Raw genomic sequence first — 23382 nt, 5'->3', positions numbered from 1 at the left:
GTATCCAGTGGGGGCGGGGGAATGATAAGTGTTCTTGGGCGGCTACCCTCCCTAACACCCAGCCCCTTGGACCATATGGTCAGCAATCCGCACAATAACCAGCTTTGTGCTTTTATGATCTCAAAACAACCTCACATTCCTGAGATGGCTGATAATGACAGCTAAGATTAATTCCATTTAGTATATGCTAAACACTCTGTTGGGTATTTTATATTCTTTATCTTGAATCATTAAAATAATTATGATGGTAAGTATTTTATTTTTATTAATCAAATGCACTTTTATTTTTGCATTTTGTTTCTGTGAATCACCTCCTTAAATATAAAACTGATGTGATGGTATTGGTCTGATACCAAGGAAAATCAGATAATCAACACCAGTTTTAAAAACAGAGCACAAGAATAGATGAAGTATGAAGTTCAATGGGAGAAAAGCATGTTCTTAAGAACAAGGTGAGAAATCATCCTTTTCACAGATGTTGGGGAAATGTAGGCCTTATTATCCCCATTTTATAATTAAGGACACTGAGACTCAGGAAGATGAAGTAACACGCAGGCAGTGAAGTGATATAAAACCAGAATTTGAGGCAAAGTATTACTAGATCCAAAGCTCATTTTCTTTCAGCCATACTACACTGCTTGCCTCCAGAATCCCTGTCTGCTCTAACCTTCATCAGACTACATCCTTCCTCCCTACAGCTAATAAAATCTAGGATCATGCATAAGAGCAAAAATAACACTCATGTATCATTACCCAGTCTTCCTTGAAACTGGGTGTTTGAAAGGTGGGTTATGGTGGGGATAGAGGTTCGTGGCTGGGGTAGGTGATGAGAATTGCACTAGAAGGGAACTATTGAAATGGTCAACTTGAACACTCCTAGGAGCGTATATTGATACTACAACACTTTGGGCACAACTCAATGTTAAGCCAATAAATATTTCTGAATGCCTAATATATGCTGGTGCTGGGGCTACAGTGCTCAGATGTGGTGCCTGCCCTTGATATACAGTTGAGAAGCCTGAGTTCATGGCATGCTTTTGTTAAATATTTAAACATTTTTTAAAACCCCACAAAAACACGTGATATTTTGCAGACCTAGGCAGGAAACTGACAAAGGGAGAAGGGAGAATCAGAGCTGGGGCTACTCTTAATAAACTCATCTTGGTATTTGTGTGCCTGTTGGAGAAAGTCTGCCAGAACCACAAAATTTAAGAAAGTGTGTGTGTGGGGGAGGGGAGGTCATCTTTGCTTCTCTCCATCTTCCACAGAAGATATTGAGGATGGGTTCCTTTTATCCCCTTCTTCCCAACGCGTAACATGGCTAGAAAATCCAGAGGTTTGGAGACCGCAGAGCACAAGCCCAAGTAAGGCCCAGGCACTGGGGCTGTCCTAGCTAAGTAGACACCACTGTATACGTTCCTCAGCCCTGAGACCCCTTCCCCATCAGCTTTCCTTTTGCCAGCCTAGGACCCATTGGAATATCAAGCAGGTGGCTCTCAGCTATAGAGGACTGTGGCTACCTAGTCAGTAGCTGGAAGAGTGAGAAGATAGGATAGATATTTAAAAACTAAAAAGGCAACGTATTATTTTTACAGTGTCTTACACTTTACAAAGATTTGGCATCTACCATCTCATCTATTTACATTTGATTCTCAGAATGACTTATGAAATAGAGAATTACTATTATCTCCAGTTTAGAGGGGAGGCCAGAAGCCCAGAAAAGTTGGTGTTGTCATTCTGGTGCATTAGGAATTAGGAAAGCACAGAGAAGGGGCATTGCCCTGAGTGAAATAGGAGGACGAATCAGGGAAGGCTTCCTGGAGGTGACCCAAGAGCTGAGTAAAAAGCACAAAATTATGCACTAAATAGGTGAAGAAGGGGAGAGTCCAGGTAGATGACTTTACAAAGGTTTGAAAACATGACGAAGACTGGAGAGGCAAGATGAAGCCAGATAAAGATGGTGATGATGGTGGTGACCAAAACAGTTAACACCTATCTACGCTTACCAAGTGCAGATACTGTTCTAAGCAGTTTATTTAGGTTCATTTACATGGATTCTAACACCTACCTTGTTAGGTAGGTACTTTTATTATCCCATTTTATTTACACATGAGGGTAGGAAACTAAGGCACAGAGAAGTTAAGTAATATAACTTAAGAAGTATGCCCAAGATCACATACGATCTTGTGTGCTAACTTAACAAGTATGAATTTTATCCTAAGAGCCAAGGGCCCCTCCAACTCTGTGCCTGAAATGTTCTCAGCAGAGAGGAGATGGGCACAGATTTGTGATTTAGAGGGCCTTCTCTCATTCAGGGTGGACTGTGTGTTGGAGAGGGGAAAACTGACTAGGCTCCTGGTTCAAGAACCTGAACAGAGACAGTGTGGGTAGACAGCAGAGGAGGGTTCCCACAAGGCCTGGTGCTTGTGGGTAAGAAATTGCCCCCCACATGTCTCTGCTTTCTCTGCCTGTAAAGGCAGAATGATATATATCCACCTACCTGCCTCAGGAATTGCTAGAAAATTAATGGGGTAGAGGCCTGGCTGGCTTTCAGCTGTGAAACAACACCCTTGAACCACTGCTGGTGTTCTTTAAATGCTGAACATATAAAATGTGCTTTCACCAGAGAAGCCAGGAATAATTATAGCTTGCTATTTATTGTTAATTTTACCACAGCTTTGAAACCCTGGACTTTCTCGATGAGTCAAAAAAAGAGATGGCAACTCCTCCATCCCATGGAAGTAGCCACACAGAGGCAGTCAAGCAATTTCCCACAGGCTCTAGCCTTTCATTGTTTGCAGTGGTTCAGCTACTATATGGGACATAGTGAAAGAAAGCGATGACTTGCTCTTTTAGAATCAAATTGTACAAAGAACTCTTTATAGCCTTGCTAATTCTTTGAAAGAATTTGTTCCTTTTCATCTCCCTATACTGAGTACATGCGTAAATATTCCGGGTTTGCGTGTGTGAAGGAGAGGGGAAAACAGTGTTTAACAGAACTTCTAATACATTGGCCACCAGGCCACCTGGGTTTTACCCATGCTATGGTAACAGAACTACTCCCTAACCTTTCTTCAGATTTTGGACCACTCCGTTTCCATAAGCATTTGTTTAAGGTCTCGGAACAGCCAGGCAGAGTCCCAAAGGCGCCTCCGAGGAATCTGAGGAAACTTATGGCTGGGCGACTTTAAAGTTTAACCACACCACTTTTAAAATGGGTCTGATAGAGAGTGCATACCTGTCGGGCCCTGATGTGAGGATGAGATAATATTTGCAAACTGTAAACTATATAAATGTGTGCTATTACGGGAAGTAGGGAAAGAGGCGAGGAAGTGAAAGAACTTAAAGCAGGGACAAGGGCTGGGAAAGGGAGAGAGAAAAGCGGGGGAGGGGGACAAAAGAGTGACAGTCCCACACCATACCTCTCAGTACAACTTATGAGAATTCCAGCCCGGGAGAGCGGCCGGGACGCCCAAGGTCCTCGGCTGGAGGCCGCGCCTAGGGCGGGTCGCTCCGCAGGTGGGGCCGGGTGGGCCGGGGGCGGGTCCTCGCAGCCCGGTCCTCGCAGCCCTCAGTTGAGTATCGGTTTTCCTTTCCCGGGCTTTCGGTCCAGAGGAGACGGGACAGCCTCCGCTCCCCTGATCCTACCGCGGGCTGCGCAGGGCGGGCTGGGCCTTCCGTGGGACGGAGACGGGGATGGGGGTCGGTGGGGTGTGTCACCCAAATACCAGCGGGTGAGTCGGCGGCCGAACCAGCCGGGCAGGTCCCGTGGAGTATAAGAGCGGGAGGGAGAGGCCGGCGGCAGACGCCTGGAGACCTTCTCAGACGGCGGAGCCGGAACCCAGCGCAGTCCCCAGCCCTCGCCAGCCCGCGCCCCATCCGCGCTCCTCCGCCCCACCATGGCCCGGGGTCCGGGCCTCGCGCTGCCGTGGCCGTCGCTGCTGCCGCCGCTCCTGCTGCTGGCGGCGGTGATCGGCCACGCGGCCGCGCAGGACAACTGCACGTGCCCCACCAACAAGATGACCGTGTGCGACCGGAGCGGCCCGGACGGCCGCTGCCGGTGCCGCGTGCTCGGCTCGGGCCTGGAAGTCGACTGCTCCACGCTAACGTCCAAGTGCCTGCTGCTCAAGGCGCGCGTGAGCGCCCCGAAGAGCGGCCGCGCGCTGGTGCAGCCAAGCGAGCACGCGCTCGTGGACAACGACGGCCTGTACGACCCGGACTGCGACCAGCAGGGCCGCTTCAAGGCGCGCCAGTGCAACCAGACGTCCGTGTGCTGGTGCGTGAACTCGGTAGGCGTGCGCCGCACGGACAAGGGCGACCTGAGCCTGCGCTGCGACGAGCTGGTGCGCACCCACCACATCCTCATCGACCTGCGCCGCCGCCCGGCCGTCCGCGCCTTCAACCACTCGGACCTGGATGCCGAGCTGCGGCGGCTTTTCAGGGAGCGTTACCTGCTGCACCCCAAGTTCGTGGCGGCCGTGCACTACGAGCACCCCACCATCCAGATCGAGCTGCAGCAGAACACGTCGCAGAAGGTCGCCGGCGAAGTGGACATCGCCGACGCCGCCTACTACTTCGAGAGAGACGTCAAGGGCGAGTCGCTGTTCCCCGGCCACAGCGATTTCGACGTGCGCGTGCGCGGAGAGCCCCTGCTGCTGGAGCGGACGCTCATCTACTACCTGGATGAGAAGTCCCCCCAGTTCTCCATGAAGCGCCTCACCAGCGGCCTCATCGCCGTCATCGTGGTGGTCGTGGTGGCCCTGGTCGCCGGCGTGGCCGTCCTGGTGATCACCAACCGGAGGAAGGTGGGAAAGTACAAGAAGGTGGAGATCACGGAACTGGGGGAGATGAGAAAGGAACCGAGCTCGTAGGTACCGACGGGGCTGGGGTGGGGTGGGGTATCGGATTTCAGCAAGGTCCCAGACCCAAGTGAGTCACACTTATTGATTCTTGGCCCCAAGGAGGCCTTTCTCCCCCCAAATTCCTACCTCCCCCCGCCGCCACCAAATTTAATAGATCCTGTTCTCGGGGGTCACCTCTTTCTGACTTCTGTCCTGAAGGAAGCATTTCTAAAATTTCTGTCCTGAAGGAAGCATTTCTAAAATTCCTCCCCTTTCGGTCCAACCAAAAACCTGACTCGAAGAGTTAAGGGAAGTTTGGCATAGGGTTATGTATACGGGTCAAGTGTTTGTATGACAACTCAGCATCCTTTACAAGTGATGCAAAATCAATGCTGAAGGCTAACTGCGTTTAGATGGGAAACAGCGCTTTTACTGTCTTGGATTTAAGTTATTTGATTAGCTCCACTTGTATTGTGGCTTTCCTGATGAGGAGTTCGCTACTTGGCCCTGTGTAGTATCCTCATTTACCATCGTTTGTACTGATATTACCGACCACACATGCTTGTCATCGGGAAAGAAGCCTGTTTCAGCTGCCTGAACACATTTTAGATGTCTTTGTTTGCCGGCAGACTTTGGCCCAGAAACTCAGCATCTGTTCTTCAACTTGCCCTTATTACAGCTGATACTAGTAATGTTTCTTTTGTAAAATGTTTGTATATAGGTTGTCTTTGATAATAATGTTGTGATTTTTAAAATAAAAAAAAAGAATGTAATAAAATATGAAAAAGACACAAACCAAAAAAAGGGAGTTTGTGAAAACTTGCTCCAGATTTATATCACTTTGGTCTCCTCTAATTTCCCACTACTCAGATTTCTTATTTCAAATTCTAACACTTTTTAGCAGGATGGGTCATTTCCTATAGCCACTCTGGTGTTTCTGAACTGGCAAGTGTAAACACAGGTCTTTCTAAATAAGATTGTTTGGAAACCCCCTGCAGGAGGGTGGGTCTGAGGGAGGAAGCTAGAACTAGCTGCTGTTGTTGGGAAAGGGGACCAACCTTAGGTTACCTCTAAATGAGAATTCTCCCCTGGAGAAGGAAAACTCTACCTTTGTTTCAGGAGCTATATCTCCTTTGAATCCCTGCCATACTTGGAAGTAGCTGTGCTATTCCCATTGAGTCCTTGGCAATTGACTTAATCCCAAAGTATTGCGGCTCTGAGTTAAATGACTTTCTTACATTAGTCATAGCCAGTCTGTAGAGGGTTTATGCTCTGGCTGTGTGTGCATATGCACACAGTCTGTTTTCCTAAGATTCTACTAGTAATGTGCTTTAAAAACTTTTACTTCATTTTAGTTGTAAAATATCTTGTCTCCTTCACATTTATCTCCTTGTTTTCGCTCATTTATGTGAAGCGGGGTGTGTTAGAAGGTCGCTGTGGGGTAGCCTACAGGTAAACAAATTACTGCAATTCCTGGGAAATTGCTGCGACAATGGGCGTGCACAAAGGACAGCGTGGTTGGTATATCCAACTCCAAATAGCTAGATCCAGGATATCAGTTTCTTCCCTGGAATCCTTCCCACGTTCCTCCTCCCACTTCCACTGGGTGGTCTATGACGACCACTCAAGAATGAAGCACCAGTATGAATTGGGGCGAGGGAGCTCTCAGCTGCTGCCTTGGCAGCTTGAGGCTGTGGCTGTCTCTAACTCTATAAGCATTCCTGCTAGGGAGAAATGCCCATCAGGCTCCAAACATCCTCTCAGGCTAAAATGGGGCTTAACAAGGGGAGAAGGCTGATGTGGGTTGGCTTCCCCAAAGTGGAAAGGACAGCTTAAGTGCCTGAGGTTAGAATGGGAAACTTAACAGAGTGAAACCACTCTCAGGCAACCCCCTTCCCCCCCACCACCCACCCAGGTCACTGGTCACTGAAATTCCTTAGCTAAAGGGACCTTGGCAATCACCTCTAACCTAGCCTCTCATCTTATGAATGAAAGGGTTAGTGACTTCTCAAGATTAATGTTTCTGTGGCACAGCTGAAACTAGACAGTCTCTTGATCCCTCGTCCAGTGCTCTTTTCATTACATCACACTGCCATTGTTTCAAGAGTCACTTCAAAAAACTATCACTTAGGACTTCTCAGGCAGTCCAGTGGTTAGGACTCCATGCTTCCAGTGCAGGGGTCATGGGTTCAATCCCTGGTCAGGGAACTAAGACGTGGCCAAAACATAAAAAACAAAAAACAATCACTTGACTGCCCAGAAAATAAACAGATTAAGGATTGAGTGGGCAGCTGAACAAAGGAAAAAAGTCCTGAGAAAGCCCATTCCTTCATCAGAATGTCACTTCTGGATAATTTCTAAATTTCTGCATTAATTCTGGACTATGAGTCCTTGCACTTTATTGCACTTCATGGTTCTAAAAGCACTTTCACATGTATCACCTCTGAGGCGTTGGTTTACTGGTAATAACCCAAGTGTTGACAAACCTGAGTTCAAATCCTGCTCTACTGGGCAATAAGTCACTTAACTCTCCCCAGTTTCCTCATCTGTTGAAAACTACAAATCTCTATTACAAAAAATTAAATGAAGGTAATTGATAGGAGTGCCTAGAATGATCTGGGCACTTAGAGTTCAGTATATCTTAAATTTTTTCCTCTCCTATAGATTATATCCATTTCACATGTCAGAAAACTGAGGTCCAAATAGGCTGAGTAACATGATCACACATCCTCCATGTGCCAAAGCCAGAGTTTAGAACCTTTGCTTCTGCTTTCTAGCCCAGGTTGCTACCCCAGATACCAAACAGGTTGAGACACCTTTCTTATTCATTTCTTCCAAGGAAGAGCCCCTCATGCTCTGTTCTGAAACTCAGCTTGCCTCTGCCAATCACAGGATTATATTATCCAGAACTGGCTACCTGCAGGGGTTTAGTCTCCACCTCCAGATTTCCAGCCCTGCCCCCCAAATTAACATTTACTGTTTTGGGCACAGGCCTGGGGCTGCCCTTGGAAGGAATGTAAAGAGCAGGTGTGACTCACCTAGCATGTCACAACTTGTCTTCTGAGCCCTGTGGGAGGCTCATCTGATTTCCTTGTTTCGGTCACATGGGGCTTTCTCCACTCTTGCTATTTCCTTAATTGGAGCAATTTTTTTTTTTTTTTTGGCCACACCTTGCAGCTTATGTGATCTTAGTTCCCTGACCAGGGATTGAACCCAGGCCCTCGGCAGTGAGATCACCAAGTCCTAACCACTGGACTGCCAGGGAATTCCTGGAGCAATTCTTTAAATCATGTAATTTCTCCCTGCTTACATAGTTTTGGCTTCACTGTTTTTCAAATAGAATCACAGAATGTCAGAGCTGGAAAAAGGATCATTTAGTCCAAGACTCCATTCTACGGATGAAGAAACTGAGGCCCAGAGAGGAAAATAGATTTACCCAACCTGAATTTTCAACCTGAAGTTTCCTTTTCAACCTGAATTAAATATGTGCTGATTAATATGTGCTTTGGCGTGTTTCTCCTTGGATTTTTCCTGTATGGGACTCTCTGCACTTCCTGGACTTGATTGACTGTTTCCTTTCCTATATTAGGGAAGTTTTCAACTATATCTCTTCAAATAATTTATCAGTCCCTTTCTTTTTCTCTTCTTTTTCTGAGACCCCTATAATTAGAATGTTGGTGCATTTAATGTTGTCCCAGAAGTCTCTGAGACTGTCCTGAATTCTTTTCATTCTTTTTTTCTTTATTCTGCTCTGCAGTAGTTATTTCCACTATTTTATCTTCCAGGTCACTTATCCGTTCTTCTGCCTCAGTTATTCTGCTATTGATTCCTTCTAGAGATTTAAAAATTTCATTTATTGTGTTGCTCATCATTGTTTGTTTGCTCTTTAGTTCTAGGTCCTTGTTAAATGTTTCTTGTATGTTCTCCATTCTATTTCCAAGATTTTGGGTCATCTTTACTATCATTACCCTGAATTGTTTTTCAGGTAGACTGCCTATTTCCTCTTCATTTGTTTCGTCTGGTGGGTTTTTACCTTGCTCTTTCATCTGCTGTGTGTTTCTCTGTCTTCTCATTTTCCTTAACTTACTGTGTTTGGGGTCTCCTTTTCACAGGCTGCAGGTTCGTAGTTCCCATTGTTTTTGGTGTCTGTCCCCAGTGGCTAAGGTTGGTTCAGTGGGTTTTGTAGGCTTTCTGGTGGAGGGGACTTGTGCCTGTGTTCTGGTGGATGAGGCTGGATCTTGTCTTTCTGGTGGGCATGACTGCGTCTGGTGGTGTGTTTTGGGGTGTCTGTGACATTATTATGATTTTAGGCAGCCTCTCTGCTAATTGGTGGGGTTGTGTTCCTGTCTTGCTAGTTGTTTGGCATGGGGTGTCCAGTACTCTAGCTTGCTGGTCATTGAGTGGAGCTGGGTCTTAGCGTTGAGATGGGGATCTCTGGGAGAGCTTTTGCCATTTGATATTACATGGGGCCAGGAGGTCTCTGGTGGTCCAGTGTCCTGAAGTTGGCTCTCCCATCTCAGAGGCACAGACCTGACACCTGGCCAGAGCACAAAGACCCGGTCAGCCACACGGCTGAGTTAGAATTCAGGCTTCTTTTATACTAAAAGGGGAGAGCATATGGCTGGTTGTTGCAAACTTCTTGGTGCTGGGATCCTTTGCAGTGGTCCTCCTAGGTCTGGTCATAATCGTGCATGTATTATTTAGCACTCTCAATAGGGTCTGGAGCAACATCATCAACACATCCAGATTTCTGCCATGAAACTTATTAGTAGCCACACTAATTGGTATAAATAGACCATAAGTAGCTGTAGGCCACTTCAGGTCAGTTTTGCCATCAAATGGGTTGGCACCAAACTTTCAAAACAGCTTTCAGTTTTCAGAGCATTCTGAATTTGTGGATAAGGGATTATGGATCTGTATAAATTATGGTTTAATTTTTGAAGACTTTTTAATATGGGAAAGTGCTCACAATATATTGTTAAGTGAAGGGCAGGGGGAATAGTACCAAAGTGACACAATGACTCCACTCCATTTTTACAAAGAAAAATGGGAACACATTTGTAATTTCAATGCAAAATCGGCTGTTTTAAATCCAAACTGACCATAACTGCTTTTGTTTTCCTTTTTTTCTTCTTTCTGTTTTTAATCTTCAAGTGCAGTGGTATAGTTTTTATCAGTGTAGAAATCAATCATTATTCCACTTGGTTTTCTTTGAACAATCTACTGGGGTGGGAGAAAGGGAATCCCTCCTTGGCCACCGCCCATTTGGTGAAGCAAAGGATAAGCCTTTGGATTTACAAAGGGAGGCCCCTTGCTTGGGGAACAGGAGAAAGAACCCAAACTGATTTGTATTAAGAAGAGGGAGGATATTTTTTGGGAGTTGGGTAGAAGCTGGGGGATGAGGGTGAGGAGAGGATGGAGAGGCAAGGAGGAGAGATCATTCAGCGTGGGGTTGACCCCTGTATTATCTTCCTGGCGCTGCCATAACTATGCACAACAAATGTAGTGGCTGAAAAATAATAGAAAGTAATTTCTCACAGTTCTAGGGGCTAGAAGTCTAAAATCAAGGCATGAGCAGGGCCACATGCTCTCTGAGGCTCTAAGGAAGCATCATTCCTTGCATCATCTAGCTTCTTGGCGCTCCTTGGCCTGTGGCAGATAGTTCCAATCTCTCCTTCCTATGGCTGTCTTTCCTCTGTGTGTGTCTATGTCCAAATTTCCCTCTTCTTATAAGACACCAGTCATTGGATTGGGATGCACTGTAGTTTAGTATGACCTCATCTTAACTTGATTGCATCTGAGAAGAACTTATTTCCAAATAAGGTCACATTTATAGGTTCCAGGTGGGCACATATTTTGGGGGGATACTATTCAACTCCATCCAGACCACCAGTGTGTGATTTGACTAAGACGAATGAAGGATGAATACCGAACTGTGATGTAAATTTCCTCCTTGTCTTTACCCCCAGATTTTCAGGATAAGTCGGCTATGCAAGTGTGGAAGTCAAGGAAAAGGCACCTCTTTGTTTCTGTGGGATAAAAAGGGGACACCCATGGTAAGTGAAATCAGGAATCCCGGAAGAGGGACCCTGAGAAGGTAAGGCCAGGAGTGTCCCTGGGGGCAAGAGCCAGGATCTGAACTGACACCTGGTTACAGATACACACAAAAATAAAACACAAAGATTCATCAGTGGGGATACTGGGACTTTCCATTTTCTCCAAATATACTTTTACATATTTTCCAAATTTTCTATGATGCTTATAATTTGCTTCAATAATCAGGGGGAAAATGTTATTTAAAAGAAGGACAATTCAAGGTGATGTATTATTTAGATTTAAATCCAGATCTTCAGAAAATGCCTAAGTAACTGGCAAACTGAGTTCTTCCTTTTTTAGTCTCATCAGACTGCTTAATACTATTAAAGCAATAATCTTCATCCTCCATGAGTATAATTATCCTCTTCAAATTATTCCCTTTGATCAGCCTGGGTGTTTTCAAAAAATTATTATTATAGTTTTATTAAGAAATCCCTAGGTAAAAGTAATTACCAGTCTCTCTACTAAAAATTAATCAGGACATATTACAATTGTCCAGTAGCCACACACACACACACACACACACACACACACACACACACAGCAGCCATAACTTATATTTGGTCATAGCCTACTTTACCACACTTTGAAAAACAAATGAAGATTCAAAGTTGTGAATGAACAGACATTAGTCATCTACTACTTTTCATCACTATGCTAGAAACCAGAATAGAGCAATAAACAGAATTTTTTTTTGTTCTCAAAGATCTTACATTTCACACAGAGGTAGTGTTGGGATAGGGGAATAAACTAAACAGGCAAATACAATCATGTGAGATAAGTGTTATGATAAGGGAATGCTGGGCTATGAGAACATCCATCAGGTAAAGCTGATGTAATCTGGGGTGGAGGTGGGGATCAGTTTAGGGAAGGTCTACTTGAGAAAGTTTAAACTGAGACCTGAGGATAAATAGGAATTTGTCAGGTATAAGAAAAAGAGAAGGGGAAATGGATCAATCAAGGAGGAAAGCAGATATGTAATACTTGATTGTATCATTAAGAACGATTTCAGGTGCAAGTGTTTGTTAGCAGCTAAACTCAAACTAGTTAAGCAGAAGGAATTTGCTGACTCATGTAACTGGAAAGTGAAGGAGAGGTATTAGCTTTAGGCATGGCTGGGTCCAAGGGGTCAAATAATGTCAGGTTTCTGTTTCTCTCTTTATATCTTTATTCTGCTCATGGCTTGACTTTCATTTTCTAGGACAACTTCTTCTTCATTTAGGGCAATAGGGCCACCAGCAGCTCCAGTCTCGTAGTTTATTAATTTAAGAGCCACACAGAAGAACTTTTTTTCCTTCAAATTCCCATTGGAAATAGTTTTTGTAGATCTTAACTAAGCTAAGGATCTTGAGAGGAGATCATCCTGACTTAGGGTGGGCCCTAAATCCAATAACTGGTGTCCTTATAAGAAGAGAGGACACAGAAACACAGAGAAGATGGTGATATGAAGACAGAGGCAGATAATAAGAACCTGCTGTATAAAAAAATAAATAAAATTCTAAAATTCAAAAAAAAAAAAAAAAAAAAAAAAAGACCGAGGCAGAGACTGGAGTTATGCATCTACAAGTCAAGGGGCTCACTTGTACGGGAGCGTGTTAGTGGTTTCATCCTGGGATTTGGAGTCAGGAGCCAGCTTGGGTCTCAGAGCCACCACTTAACAATCTCTTAGTAGGAAAAACATAAGCATGAAGTGCTGCTGGTACACAGAAAAGTGGGGCAACTCACCAGGCCTGCTGCAGATGCATGCAGGACTTGCCGAAGGGTGTGATTTCTGCCCTGTGTTTTGAAGAACGAATTAGCCAGGTGACAGTAGAAAAGGCATTTGTAGTAGATGCCAGTGGTGCCCACACATATCTCCCTGGATGTTGGTGTCTGGCCCATAACTCTGAACACGCTGGTTCTACTTGCAACAGCCAGCATCTGCATTCCTCATTTTTTTTTTAGAAAAAAGGCTTCAAATGGTTATTTATTTATTTATTTATTTATTTCTGTGTTGGGTCTTCATTTCTGTGCAAGGGCTTTCTCTAGTTGTGGCAAGCGGGGTCCACTCTTCATTGCGGTGCGCGGGCCTCTCACTATCGCGGCCTCTCTTGTTGCGGAGCACAGGCTCCAGACACGCAGGCTCAGTAGTTGTGGCTCACGGGCGTAGTTGCTCTGTGGCATGTGGGATCTTCCCAGACCAGGGTTCGAACCCGGGTCCCCTGCATTAGCAGGCAGATTCTCAACCACTGCGCCAACAGGGAAGCCCTGCATTCCTCTTCTTGAGGCTTTTGGATCCCTCAGAAGCATATGCAAGATGCCGGAAGTGCAGAGAATTAATCACCCCCAGGACAGCACTCAACCAATGACTGGCTAGAGTTCGTAGTTAAATAGCCAGGCAACTTTCTCCTCCAGTTAGGAAAACTCTGTGTGTTACATAGTCTCCCCACACTCTTCAGAGAGACTCCACTCCATTTGACCCCATCTGTAACTAGTTGGTTAATGCATCATTTATTGACTTCCTTCCTTTTCCTGTCTCACTTCTCTGCTCCTTAGCTGGTGCTTCCTGGGATCATCTCCTAAATAAGTTACTTACATTTGATTCCTTGTCTCAGGGTATCCTTCTGAGGGAAGCCCAAATTAGACAACATTCCACATAGAAAGGACAGCATGTGCAAGAGCATAGGAATATAAGCATGGACATCTCACAACACGTTTAAGGGATTATCCAAATTATTTGAGAATCTGCTGCCTGGTCTCTTGGTCTAATGGGTAAATAATTATCCAGGGCTTAGAAATAAATGGGTACCATGTTGTAATGACCCCTCTTTTATTTTGGGAATTGTTGGAGTTCAGAAGAATGGCTGGGGATTGTTAATTTTCCCTGGAGCCCTCACACCTACACAGTGCCTGGCACATAGTGTACACTCAGCAAGTATTTTTTTGAAGTAATGAATTTTATTGTGTTGAAATTGGGGTATTACAAAACTCCAGGGCTTACTATACAACACCCATTCATTAAATGTTTATTGAACAGAACTGAAGGACACTGGAAAGCCAAAGAAAAGCCTTTCTTTGAACAGGCATTGTGCCACCTGGAGGAGGGGGCCTTTGCAGGCACTGGTTGTGTGCTCTAGAATTTTGAGAACTTTTAGTTAGGGTGCAATGTTGTAAGCTCAGTTCTTTGTAAGAACAAAACAACAGAAATAGTTTAAATGTCCAAAACAGGGGAATAATAAATTAAGTGATGCAATAGCATTTCCATAGAACACTATGCAGTGATTAAAATGAATTAAGTTATCTATATACATTGATATAGAAATTTCTCCAAGACTTGCTGTTCAAGTGATAAACTGAAGTCACAGAAAATACATATAATATGATGTCATCATGTCAAAAAAACTCGCCAAAATACACCCCATATCTTTGCTTGTTTGAGAGGCAAACTCAGCTACAGATTGAGTAGGATGCTGAGATGATTTTTAAGTCTCTTCCAGTTCTGAGATTCTGTAATTTTAAGATGACAAGTCAAATTTTATAGTTCCTTTAGAAAATATACTGCTTTGACTCATATAAGAAAACTGTAAAACTTTATGGAGGGACATAAAAGAAAACCTGGATAAATGGAGACATATGCCAGCTTCCTGGACTGATAGAGTCAACATTGCAAAGATATAAATTTCTTCAAAATTAATCTAAGTTTAAAAACAACAGCAATAACAAAATCAAAATCTCAATGCATTTTTGGTGGGGGAGGACTTGAAAAAATTTCTAAAGTTCATCTTAAAGGTGAAATGTATAAGAAGAGCCAGAAAATATTTGAAAATAAAATCTATATTGTGAAGTTAGAATAATTAGAATCTTATACTAGTGCCAGAACAGACAGACAAAGGAAAAGATGTGGGTATTTATGAGAATTTAGTATGTCACAAAAGCAACACTTCAACTGAGTCAGGAAAGGATGGGCTGTTCAATAAATTGTTGGGACAGTAGTTACCTTGGTGTCCTCACCATGGGAAGGGCATATGCATGTGTCTTTTGTAAAAGCTCCACTGGCCTAATCATTCAGAAAATATTTTAGGTTATATTTTTCTATTCTATTTTGCACCAAAATAAATTCCTAGTAGACTAAAGATTTAAGAACAAAGTCGTTAAATATTGATACTAGAGGAAAATATTGGTAAATACATAATTTTGGGATTAAGACAGACTATAAATATGACCTCAAAGGCAAAAACCAAAATGAAAAGATGGATAGATTTGTCTATACCACAATTTTAAAAATTATTTATATATGCAGACATGAATTAAAGTTGAAAGGCAACTGTTAAGCAGGGGAAATGTTTGCTACGTGAACGACAGACAATTCTTAAATACATAAAATATTTTTACCAGTCAATAAGATAAAAATGAATTTTTTATAGAAAAATGGGTTAAGGCATGAACAAGCAATTTGCTAAAGAAGAAATCGAAAGAGCAGATAAGCGTAAAAAAATTGCTTACATTGTTAGGAATCAAAGGAATGCACATTAAAACAACAGTAAGAAATGTTTTATCCTATCAAAGTTTTAAGTATTTAAAGTAATTTTATTTTATTTTTTTAATTCTGTTTTTTTTTTAAAACATTGCTTCTTTTTAAAAAATTATTTTATTTATTTGTCTATTTTTGGCTGCGCACGGGCTTTCTCTAGTTGTGGTGAGAGGGGGGCTACTCTCCGTTGCAGTGCACAGGCTTCTCATCATGGTGACTTCTCTTGTTGTGGAGCACAGGCTCTAGGCACGTGGGCTTCAGTTGTGGCTCGCAGGCTCCAGAGGGCAGGTTCAGTGCTTGTGGCTCACGGTCTTAGTTGCTCTGTGGCATGTGGGATTTTCCCAGGCCAGGGTTCGAACCCACGTCCCCTGCATTGGCAGGTGGATTCCTAACCACTGCGCCACCAGGGAAGTCCTAAAGTAATTTTAATTTTGCTTTTCAAGAAGGTTATGTATCAAAATGTTAACAGTGATTATCTCTGGGTGGTGAGGTTAAGGGTACTTTTTTTTTTTTTTTTTTATACAGCAGGTTCTTATTTGCTTGTGGTGTTATTTTACTTGTGCAGTAAAGAAATAGTAGTTTGTACTGACTCTTAGAAAAGTGCTCAGCTGGGATCTCTGGAGAACTAACCTCTGGAGAGTGAGCAAGGACGTGTCCAAGCTGTGGCTTCCTCTTGGGCCCAGCCTGGAGCTTGCTGAGCCATACTGAGCCCTCTTGGCCGCCAACTTCAGGAAGTGGGTCTGGTTAGCTACTGTTTATACAAGGGGAATGAGAAAGAGGTAGGGAGACCAGTCAGCAAGCTAGTGCAATGACAATCTGCGTGGCAATGTATAAAAATAACACACTGGAATTTGGTGTGACAATTCTATTTGGGCAAAAGAAAAAGAAAGAAAGAAAAAGAAAAGGGACTTCCCTGGTGGTCCAGTGGTTAAGACTCCCTGCTTCCACTGCAGGGGGCAGGGGTTCAATCCCTGCTTGGGGAACTAGGATACTGTATGCCACGTGTCACAGCCCAAAAAAAAAAAAAGAAAAAATTATAAGTTATAAATTTAAAAAATGAAATGGCCTGCCTGTTCATGCTATGTGGGAAGAAGAAGGTAAAAAAGGAGAGGAGGGCTTTCCTGGTGGCGCAGTGGTTGAGAGTCCGCCTCCCAATGCAGGGGACACGGGTTCGTGCCCCGGTCCGGGAGGATCCCACATGCCGCGAAGCGGCTGGGCCTGTGAGCCATGGCCGCTGAGCCTGTGCGTCTGGAGCCTGCACGTCTGGAGCCTGTGCTCCACAACGGGAGAGGCCACAACAGTGAGGCCCGCGTACCGCAAAAAAGAAAAAAAAAAAAAAAAAAAAGAGAGGAAAGTAAAAAAGTCAAATGTGGATGAAGAAAATACGAAGCTAAGTTTTGTTGGAGTGGAATATGCAAATGAAGATGCAGCAACTGTCTATGTGGGGGGGCATTTCAGATGCAGAGCCAGCCATCTCCAACATCTGGAACAGTCAGGCCTAGCACGTATTCAAGAAAACGGAAAGGCCGCTTTAAGTCAAGACTGCCCATGCCTTGCAGACAATTAAATATGTGACCCTCATCAAATCCTGTGCTCATCTCACCTGGCTCTCAGCCCGAATCTAGATCAGCAGAGTCCTCTTGTCTGTTGAGCTTCTGTCTACGCCTGGTGCTAAAACAATTCATCCCTCATAATTCTTCAGAGTTAGTCTGTCCTTTAATTCAGTATTCAGTTTCCAGTACTTCCTTTAGTAGGTGAGATGGAAAGTCTTTCTGTATCAAAGCATCTTCTACTTCTGGAAAAAACTGAGTTGCCTTAGGTTGGTTTCCCCAGAAACAGATTCTGAAAGAATTCTTTGTGTGCAGAGTTGCTGGAGAGGAAGGGAAAGAGGACTGGGCAGAAGAAGTGGGGCTTCTCCGCCAGTCGCATGGAGACCTGGGATGGCCCTGCAGGGTTGTCCTCAATTAAAATCCAAGGGTCAGGCCTTTGTCCCCCAAGATTAACCAGTCATAGGATGTGCACTGTCCCTGGAGAGAAGGCATATTCTTGGATGAGGCAGGTGTCTTCATCCAAGGGAAATCTCCAGAGAGGAAGCCATCTGAATTGCTCTGGCAGACTCTAGAAGAAGGAAAGAAAAGCCCAAGGGAAGTGGGCTTGCTAGAATGATTTATTTTGTGGAGCCAGAAGACCAGACAGAGGATTATGTTCCATTGGAGGCCCAAAAGACAGATAGTATCCAAAGACAGGTAAGAAGGCGCTGACGAGAGGAGTACCAGCTAGGGATGATGGTAAGAGAAGCAATCACAGGGCTGGGCTTGATAATATCCAGGAGGATGATAGCATCCTGAAGTAACAGAAGCCAGGTGGTGGCTTTAACCACCAGAAGTCTGGGGGCTGTAATTACTATAACAGCTGGCAAGGTCAAGGGGGCAGCCTTAGGGGCTTTGATCCAGGTTGTGAAGGTATTTAATAATACAAGGTGTCCCTGGGGGAAAAAAATAGATGGGCAGCCAACTGGGTTCTGCTTAACATCTACGACCAGAAAAACACAAGAATGGAGGAACAGGGTTTCTCTGGTGGTGCAGTGGTTAAGAATCCACCTGCCAATGCAGGGGACACGGGTTCGAGCCCTGGCCCGGGAAGATCCCACATGCCGCGGAGCAACTAAGCCTGTGCACCACAATTACTGAGCCTGAGCTCTAGAGCTCGTGTGCCACAACTACTGAGACCGTGTGCCACAACTACTGAAGTCCACGTGGCTAAAGCCCATGCCCTGCAACAAGAGAAGCCACTGCAGTGAGAAGCCCACACAGCACAACAAAGAGTAGCCCCCACTCGCTGCAACCAGAGAAAGCCCGTGCACAGCAACAAAGACCCAATGCAGCCAATAAAATAAAATAAAATAAAATTAAATTAAATTAAAAAGAATGGAGGAACAGGAGGCTCAGAGTTGTTACCCCAATAAAAAGTCATGTTCTTTGCTTAATTCTCACATCTGAGTCAATTTTCAGACCCAGACCGCAGAACCCATTGACAAAAGAGGTGCCTGGGTCCCTAGGAAGAAGAACCCTAAAACACTGAAACAAGTATTTACAGTAATGATTGCTCCATGGCCTATGACCATTTTCTCAGCTAACTATATATTGGGGAAAGAGGAATACCCAGACATTTCCCAGGGTCTGAAAGGATCTTGTTACTCAGAAATCTAAGTGTTATCAAGTCCTCTCTCTAAGACTGGGGACTTCTAGGAGTCAGGTAATAAGTGGAGTCCTGGATAACATCCAGCTTACAATGGGTCCCTGGGCCCATAGACCCACCCAGTGGTCATTTCCCCAGACTCTGAGGGCACAACTGGGAGTATATATATTGGGAAGCTGAAGCAAGCCCCACATTAGGTCTTTGGCCTTGAGTTCTCATGTGGGGAAGACCAAGTGAAAGCCTCTGAAACTGTCCCCTCCCTATCAAGTCGAGATAGTAAATCAAAACCTGTATTTCATCCAAGGGGAAGCAGGGGATGATGGTGGAGTTAATGCCACATGAACAACCCAAAGGATGGCCGTCCCTGCCACATTTCCATTTAGTTTGCCTGTCTGGCCCCTTCTTACAAACTACTGTAGACCTAATCATGTAATAGCCCTGATCACAGCTGTTGTGTCAGCTCTGTGATCCATCATAGTACAGGATCTGGACCACCTGGTCAACACACAGAATGTCACACCTGTTTCATTGATGACATCATGCTAATCAGGCAGGATGAGCAAGAGGTGGCTAGTGTATTGGAAACCTTGGTAAGAAACATGCACTTCAGAGGGTGGGAGATAAGCCCATGAAGATTCAGGGAACTGCCCCTTCAGTTTTTAGGGAACCAGTGGTCAGAGATATGCCAACATAGTTCCTTTAAAGCAAAAGGCAAATTACAAAATATAGACAAGCAAGATAAAAGAAAAATTACTTTAAAATGCTCTAAAAGTGATACCTAAAAATAGTGTTTATATCCTTTAGGATGTTCTTCATTGTGCATAGAATATAAATATAACAAACTGACTTTGAAATTATGGGATCATGTCACTATCTGATATCTTATTTATTTACTTGTTTACTTGCTTGTTGTCTCATTCTTCACTGTGATATAAGCTCCAAGAAAGTAGGGTCTGTCTTGTTCTCTGTTTTCCTGGCACTTAGAAGGCACTTGGTGCCCAATAAATACTTTTTGGTGGAATGAATGAAGTGTACTATACACATCACTTTGTAGCCAGCTATTTTCAACTATCTTCCAGATGCTTCAGGTTATTCTTCATCTTCCTTAGAATGTGCCACGTGAAAACAGAGTTTTCATAGCCCAAAGACTACTTCTATCAGTGCAACTTCTGAACCAAGAAACCTCAGCCTTTTGGCAGCTCTCGAATCTCCTTCCTTTTGGTCAGCACTGCCTTAGAATCTACAGCGGGCACAGCCTTGCCTGGATCACTCATCAGAGAGACACAAGTCAGGTTCCAAGACCTGAGCAAGTGAAGATGTTTCCAGGCGAGCTGCTTTGCCTGCAGCCACGTCCCTCCTCCGGCCACGCGGGGGCGCTAGAGCGCCACAGTTCACACGGGATCGGGGCCCTCTGGGAGGAAGACTCTGGGAGGGTGTATTGACTGCCCGGTGTGGGCGGAGCCAAAGGCGTCCATGTCCGAGACGAGGGCAGGAAGTGAAGAGGCCGAGCTTCTTTGGCGTGGCGTACGCTTGCGTATAGGTCGGGTCAGAGGAACCTTCGCTTTCGCCACTGTTTGGTGGGGGACGCCTTTGCACAGCTATTAAGAGTGGGCCGGGCCCAGGGGAGGGGGCAGAGTCCGGGAGCTGGGGTGGGGGGAGCTTGGAGGGGCGCTGGGGTGAGGAGCGGGGACCCTTGGGGGCCCGGTTGGGTTGGGGTGGCGAGGCCTGGGGTGGAGGAGGGACGACGGGGAGCCGGGCTGGAGTGAAGCGCGGGGGCGGCGTGTGGAGTCGGGGGAGAGGGCGAGTGGGAAAGGAGGACGTGGCAGGAAAGTCTCCTTTTCCCGCCTGATCCCGTCCTGGTGTGAACTGTGGGGACCCCAGGGTGCTACCCTGGCAGCGCGGGAGTTGCAAATAGGCAGCTGGCTGCATCTTCCGGGAAGATAAGCTCTCTCTCCTCCCAGCCTTCTCATTAGCGGCCCTTTTTTAAAAGTTGTGGTTCTTTTTACCGCAGTATCGTGTGCGTCGCAGTGACATCTTCACCCGTAGGAAACCGTTTCCAGCCGCTTTGGGCATCTTGAGACTCAAACCATTTCTTTTACCTGTTCCCTCTTAAAGCAGAGAAAGTAAAAGTTTTCCTACCCAAACCCCGCAGTGAAAAATAGGAAATTCCCTGTCTCAACAGTTGTAGGGTATTTAAATAATTTCTTTATGAACTTGTCTACAAATTCACTTTTTGTGCTCCTTAGATAATGTCACTTGCCTGCGTAAAGTGGAATAACAGTTGTGTTGTGCCATGCGGTGCTCAATGAGAAATTTTAGTCCGGGGAGATGAAAATACTTCATTGGGAATTCAGGGATTGCACAACCATAGTGACTCTGACCAATGCCATGTAACCCTCACTAAAAGCATTTGGGTTCATATCCATCATTCTCAGCTGTGGTGAAGGGGTGCAGTCTGGCATTTGGAAGCTTAAGAACCAATTCTGTTGCCTTCCAATTTATTATTACTTTTTTAAGCCTTCCATCATGTGTGTACTTTGCTTGAATGATTATTTTAAAGTACGTGTTCTATTTTTGCCAATCTGACAGCTGTTTCCATAGAAACTAGGGAAGAAATAGTCACTTTCAGAAGAGTTGTTAAAACTGTCTTCCAGGCTTCAGCTGTGAGTGCCAGTGAGCGCTGTACTTGCTCATTCTGAGATGGTACTTAAAGAATTAAGGATCTGAAATGTTCGTAGAGGCTAACAATCCAAATTGTTTAATTTTCTCACATCATTAATTTAGTAATCCTGGAAGTCTGCCAGCTATGTTTGTTGACCTGCTACAGTTCTTTGAAGAGGATGTGTCAGCCCTGATTCTTTCTTCTGCTCTGTGTAGTCTAGTGATTGGATCTTTGAAAATGTATAAATAGTTTTCTTCTCCCATTCTTTATCCTTTCTTTAGGATACAGCAGGGATTACAAAATATCAGGCACTATTTCTGTTTCAAGTGACACTTGTAGGTGATACAAATGATAACGCTTTTGCTTATATATGTACTACATATAGTGTTTGGGGCTTTTGCTAACATCTGTGTCAGAATACTTTAAATTTCACGTTAGTTGTGAGCTGTGAGCAGGAGTTTGCTTGACGTGTGAACAGAGGTAAGCAGTGTAAATAGATGTGCACAGACAGATGAGAGCTTTTCTTTTCTGAGAGGTGTAAGTAAATCATTGGGTCCGGAGCTTCGGAATGGGTGAAGGAGGGGTAGGGAAGGTGCCTGGAGAAACAGTGGGAGGTGGTATTATGAGGGGCTTGGTCTGCAATATGCAGGAGTTTATTGAAGCCCATGGAAACCAATGGTAATTACAAAATAGTTGCCTTTATTGATTTGGGGCTTACAAAAGTAATAACACATCCTGTAAAAGTTTAAACAGCATGGAAATATATAAGATGGAAATAATCCCTTACAACCATCATCCTGCCACCCCAAATAACCACTGTGAATGGTTTGGTGTGTATTCCTTTAGATTTATTAATATTTGTATATACTAGCATGTTTTAAGCATTACTGAGTATGTAAAAAATTTTCAAATAATTTGATGTATAGATAATACTATTTATGAAAATTGATGTTCTGAAGCATCTTTCCAGATAATATGGTATTAGCCTAGACTGAGTTAGATTTATGTATCTTTCCCAGCAACTTTTATTATGAAGATTTGAAACACTAAAAACTGAAAAGAAAATTAATGAGCACATATATAACCACGACTTAGATACAAAGATTGTTAGCATTTTTCTATATTGCCTTTATGTCCTGTGTGTATGTCTGAATGTATTTTTATTATAAAATTTGAAAGTTTTATTCATCATGAAAAGAGAGTTCAGCAAGCATTTCAGGCATAAGATATTCACCGACATAACCACATCTTTATCACCTAAGAAAATAAGCAATACTTATCTAAAATAACCTAAAAGCAAATTCATATTCAAATTACCCCAGTAGTTCCAGTTGTCTTCTAAAACAAATTTTTTTCTTTCAAATTAGGATCTAATCAGAGTTCACACATTGCATTTGGTTGTCTCTTTTTAGTACCTTTTAAAAAAAATAGCTTAATGTATAGTTGATATACAATAAATTGGACATATTTAAACTGTACATGTTTTGACTTACGTGTATATCTATGAAACCAACAACACAATCACAATAGTGAACATTTTAGTTGCCCCCCCCAAACTTTGTAGTCCCGCCTCTTGCCCCTCTTTACTTTTCCATCCTCTGATTTCTCTATAAGTATAAATTAGTCTGCATTTTCTACAGTTTATATTATAAAGCTGAAATCATAGAGCATGATTTTTGGAGAGAGAGTAGTGTTCTTTCCTGTGTATTTTTTTTTTTCTGTGTATGAGCCTGGCTTCTCTCACTTGCTAGTGTTTTTGTGTATTACTCTTGTATTCTGCCACCTTAAACTCATTCTAATAGTTTTTTTTTTTTTGTAGATTTCTTTGGATTTCCTGGATAGACAGTCATGTTATCTAGGAATAAAGATCATTTTACTTCTTTATTATCTGGATGGCATTTAGTTAGTTATGTATCTATTTATTTAATTCTGTTGCACTGGCTAGCATCTCCAGTATAATGTTGAATAGAAGTGGTGGGAGCAGACATCTTTGCCTTGCTCCTGATCTGAGGAGGAAAGTATAATCTTTCACCAATAAACATACTGCTGCCTATAGGTTCCTGTAGATGTCCTAG

The 23382-nt window shown here is 43.8% G+C and overlaps 2 protein-coding genes across 4 annotated transcripts in view; both read left to right on the top strand.

Annotated features, from left to right (window-relative positions):
* The first annotated feature begins 3899 nt into the window (after positions 1–3899).
* TACSTD2 (tumor associated calcium signal transducer 2) lies at positions 3900–4871 on the top strand. The gene has a single exon (XM_060119333.1). The coding sequence runs from the start codon at positions 3900–3902 to the stop codon at positions 4869–4871; it is 972 nt and encodes a 323-aa protein (XP_059975316.1).
* Positions 4872–20118: 15247 nt separating this feature from the next.
* OMA1 (OMA1 zinc metallopeptidase) overlaps positions 20119–23382 on the top strand; it is a 110038-nt gene continuing 106774 nt past the window's right edge. For 2 of the 3 annotated variants that reach the window (XM_060084096.1, XM_060084087.1), the window contains exon 1: positions 20126–20222. The gene's annotated coding sequence lies outside the window, so the exon portion shown is untranslated. Of the gene's footprint in view, positions 20223–23382 lie in introns of all 3 variants that reach the window. The other variant, XM_060084091.1, reaches the window with a different exon arrangement.

Source organism: Mesoplodon densirostris, chromosome 2 (genome assembly GCF_025265405.1).
Source record: "Mesoplodon densirostris isolate mMesDen1 chromosome 2, mMesDen1 primary haplotype, whole genome shotgun sequence".
NCBI classification, from domain to species: domain Eukaryota; kingdom Metazoa; phylum Chordata; class Mammalia; order Artiodactyla; family Ziphiidae; genus Mesoplodon; species Mesoplodon densirostris.
This window is presented reverse-complemented; position numbering and strand designations above follow the sequence as displayed.

Coding starts and splice junctions, on each gene's coding strand:
- TACSTD2 (XM_060119333.1), top strand. CDS start 3,900: ATGGCCCGGGGTCCGGGCCTCGCGCTGCCGTGGCCGTCGCTGCTGCCG.